General features: G+C 31.4%; 1 protein-coding gene across 1 annotated transcript; it reads right to left on the bottom strand.

Moving 5' to 3' along the window:
* Positions 1 to 86: 86 nt before the first annotated feature.
* LOTGIDRAFT_160147 (hypothetical protein) lies at positions 87 to 1393 on the bottom strand (the record flags this gene model as incomplete). Its single annotated transcript, XM_009055027.1, has 4 exons — positions 87 to 170; positions 462 to 581; positions 887 to 940; positions 1295 to 1393. 4 exons carry the CDS (start codon positions 1391 to 1393, stop codon positions 87 to 89), a joined length of 357 nt encoding a protein of 118 aa, XP_009053275.1.
* Positions 1394 to 2389: the final 996 nt, after the last annotated feature.

Genomic DNA, 2389 nt, shown 5'->3' with positions numbered 1-2389 from the left:
CCCCCCCCCCCCCTCATCTTAATGATCTATAGAAAGACCACTTTAAAAAAGCAAACAATTTGATTTATTTTAATTTATTGAATATATTAATTATTATTTACCTTTAAATTATGTAGATGGTTTATAGCTTGTGGTAAATGTTTTATTTCATTCTTATGCAGATCTAAAACCTAAAATATATCTTGGAAAGTTACAAACTATTCATAAAAGTTGGCATATCGTTAGTAAACCCTTATTATAATGACAAAACTAAGAAAATAGTTCTTTTTTCTTTCTTTGATTGCCAACAACCCAAACTCACAGATGACACAGGTGGAAGAAATCACCTTTTGTTGTATTTCAGAAATAGAAGCAAGACATCTACATTTTTTCGAGTATCTTTTAGTGCTGAATGAATAATCGCAAGGGACATGGGTCTATTGCAGATATCTAGGTCAATTCAAATCGATGTACTTTCCTACCTTTAATGACTGTAGATCAGAGAGTTTTCCAGTGGTATCTATAGATGTTAACCAATTATCATATAATAATAATACTTCTTTATATAATATACGACACAGTGAAAATACACTGGATGGGATCTGAAAAATATTAAATGCAAGATAACAGAGCAGTTTAATCAAAAAGAGACCAAACTTTTGTTTCGTTATTTATCATCTTTTTGTTAAATATAGCAAATTCAGTTGGGGTCTTCAGACAGCCTTCTTGAACATTTGATGACACCAACAGCCAATCAACATGCTGCCCTCTCCAAAGCTGAGAATTTGTGACATGAAAAAAAAGGTGTATTCTGAGAAGCATTAGACACTGAATGCAACCTTTAGTTCACAAATTGTTCAGTAAATTGTTTTCTTTTTAGAATGTTCCTCATCTATCTTAATCATACCTCTGCTATTTGACATCCTGAGATGTCGAACTCTGGTTCTGGATTTTCTTGTGCCTGAAAATATATCAACACTGCATGAAATAACCATATCACTGTAGGAGTAAACGATACTAGTAGTTTCTAGGACGCAGTCGAGAGAGCGTTATATAGAATTTTTAGATCTCGTTCATACACCAAGTTCAAAAATACAGTATAGTATGGCCTGCAGTTTAGAAACGACAAAATTTCTTTCAGTTTGTCACACAAAAACTATATTTAATAAAGCTTTTGTGTGACGAACTGATAATATTATTATGTAAACTTATTTCAGCAACAAAAACCCAACATATACCAGATTTCATATGAAATTCCCTTTGAAAACAATTTTCACCTAATGCAGTTATATATATATTAAGTACCGGTATTTACCAAGTAGAGTTGATGTTGTAATCTTCTCTTTGCTTCATCACTCTGTGATCGGAAAAATGGCATCTTTTTAGATCTCTTCTTGAAGAAATTCAGAGGCATTCTTCACATAATAATACTACCAACATCATATCTAGCCAAAAAAAATAGAAAATAAATAATTAGCATTTAAATACTTATCATAGGCTTATAAGATGTTTAAAAAAAATATCGCCTGCCAGTACTTAATGTTTATTATCTTTTTTTTTTTTAAGGTGTATCCATTATTGTCCAAAATTAATTCTAAATATAATGACAACATCATATTACAAAATGTCTGCTTCATTTGCTATAGCCTATTAAATTCGAAATTACATAACATTACATTTGTTTGTTACTACATTCAATTTCATTTTGGATATTTTTTGATGGACTGGGATCAATAGACATCATTACAAAGGATTCAAATAAGGCTGAAGCTGATTAACAGGAATCATAACAATAACAACAACAAAAAGATTAACAACTGCCATCAAATCCCTAGCCTAGATCTGAATTAAGGGTCAAGTCAACAAGACAGTGTCAATATTATTATTATTATTTCACTTACCGTTAATATGCTCAGTTGATGCGACAGTCTACAAGGTAATGGTTACACACACACACGTGTAAATCGTGAATCACTCGTCCAAATAATTATGAGAAACGTAAATTCTCGAAAAAATTGCAAAACTTAATGGAATTGACAAGAAATAGGGTAAATTAATATTGCGAAAGATAAAAATAACTATTTATGATGAAAGGGATGTTACTCTGAATAAATTCTAGACTCGATTGGCAGGTGAGCCAGGCTTAAATTTACGGATGCGTCTTTTCACTGCCTAAGATATCCTTAGACATCAATCCATCCAAATTTGACATAATCATTACAATTTCCTTTAATTTGCTGTTATGGACACCAACCAATTACAATATGATTATTTTGTTATCATATTAATTTTTAATGTCATTGGCGAGATCGGTAAATAAACCAAGTACTTATGATTCACACCGCAAAACGAAACCCGAGCCAGATCCAAAACTACATTTTGGCGAAAAATTGTCATTGGTAGCCAACAA

The sequence above is a fragment of the Lottia gigantea genome (genome assembly GCF_000327385.1).
Source record: "Lottia gigantea unplaced genomic scaffold LOTGIsca_23, whole genome shotgun sequence".
Taxonomy (NCBI): domain Eukaryota; kingdom Metazoa; phylum Mollusca; class Gastropoda; family Lottiidae; genus Lottia; species Lottia gigantea.
This window is presented reverse-complemented; position numbering and strand designations above follow the sequence as displayed.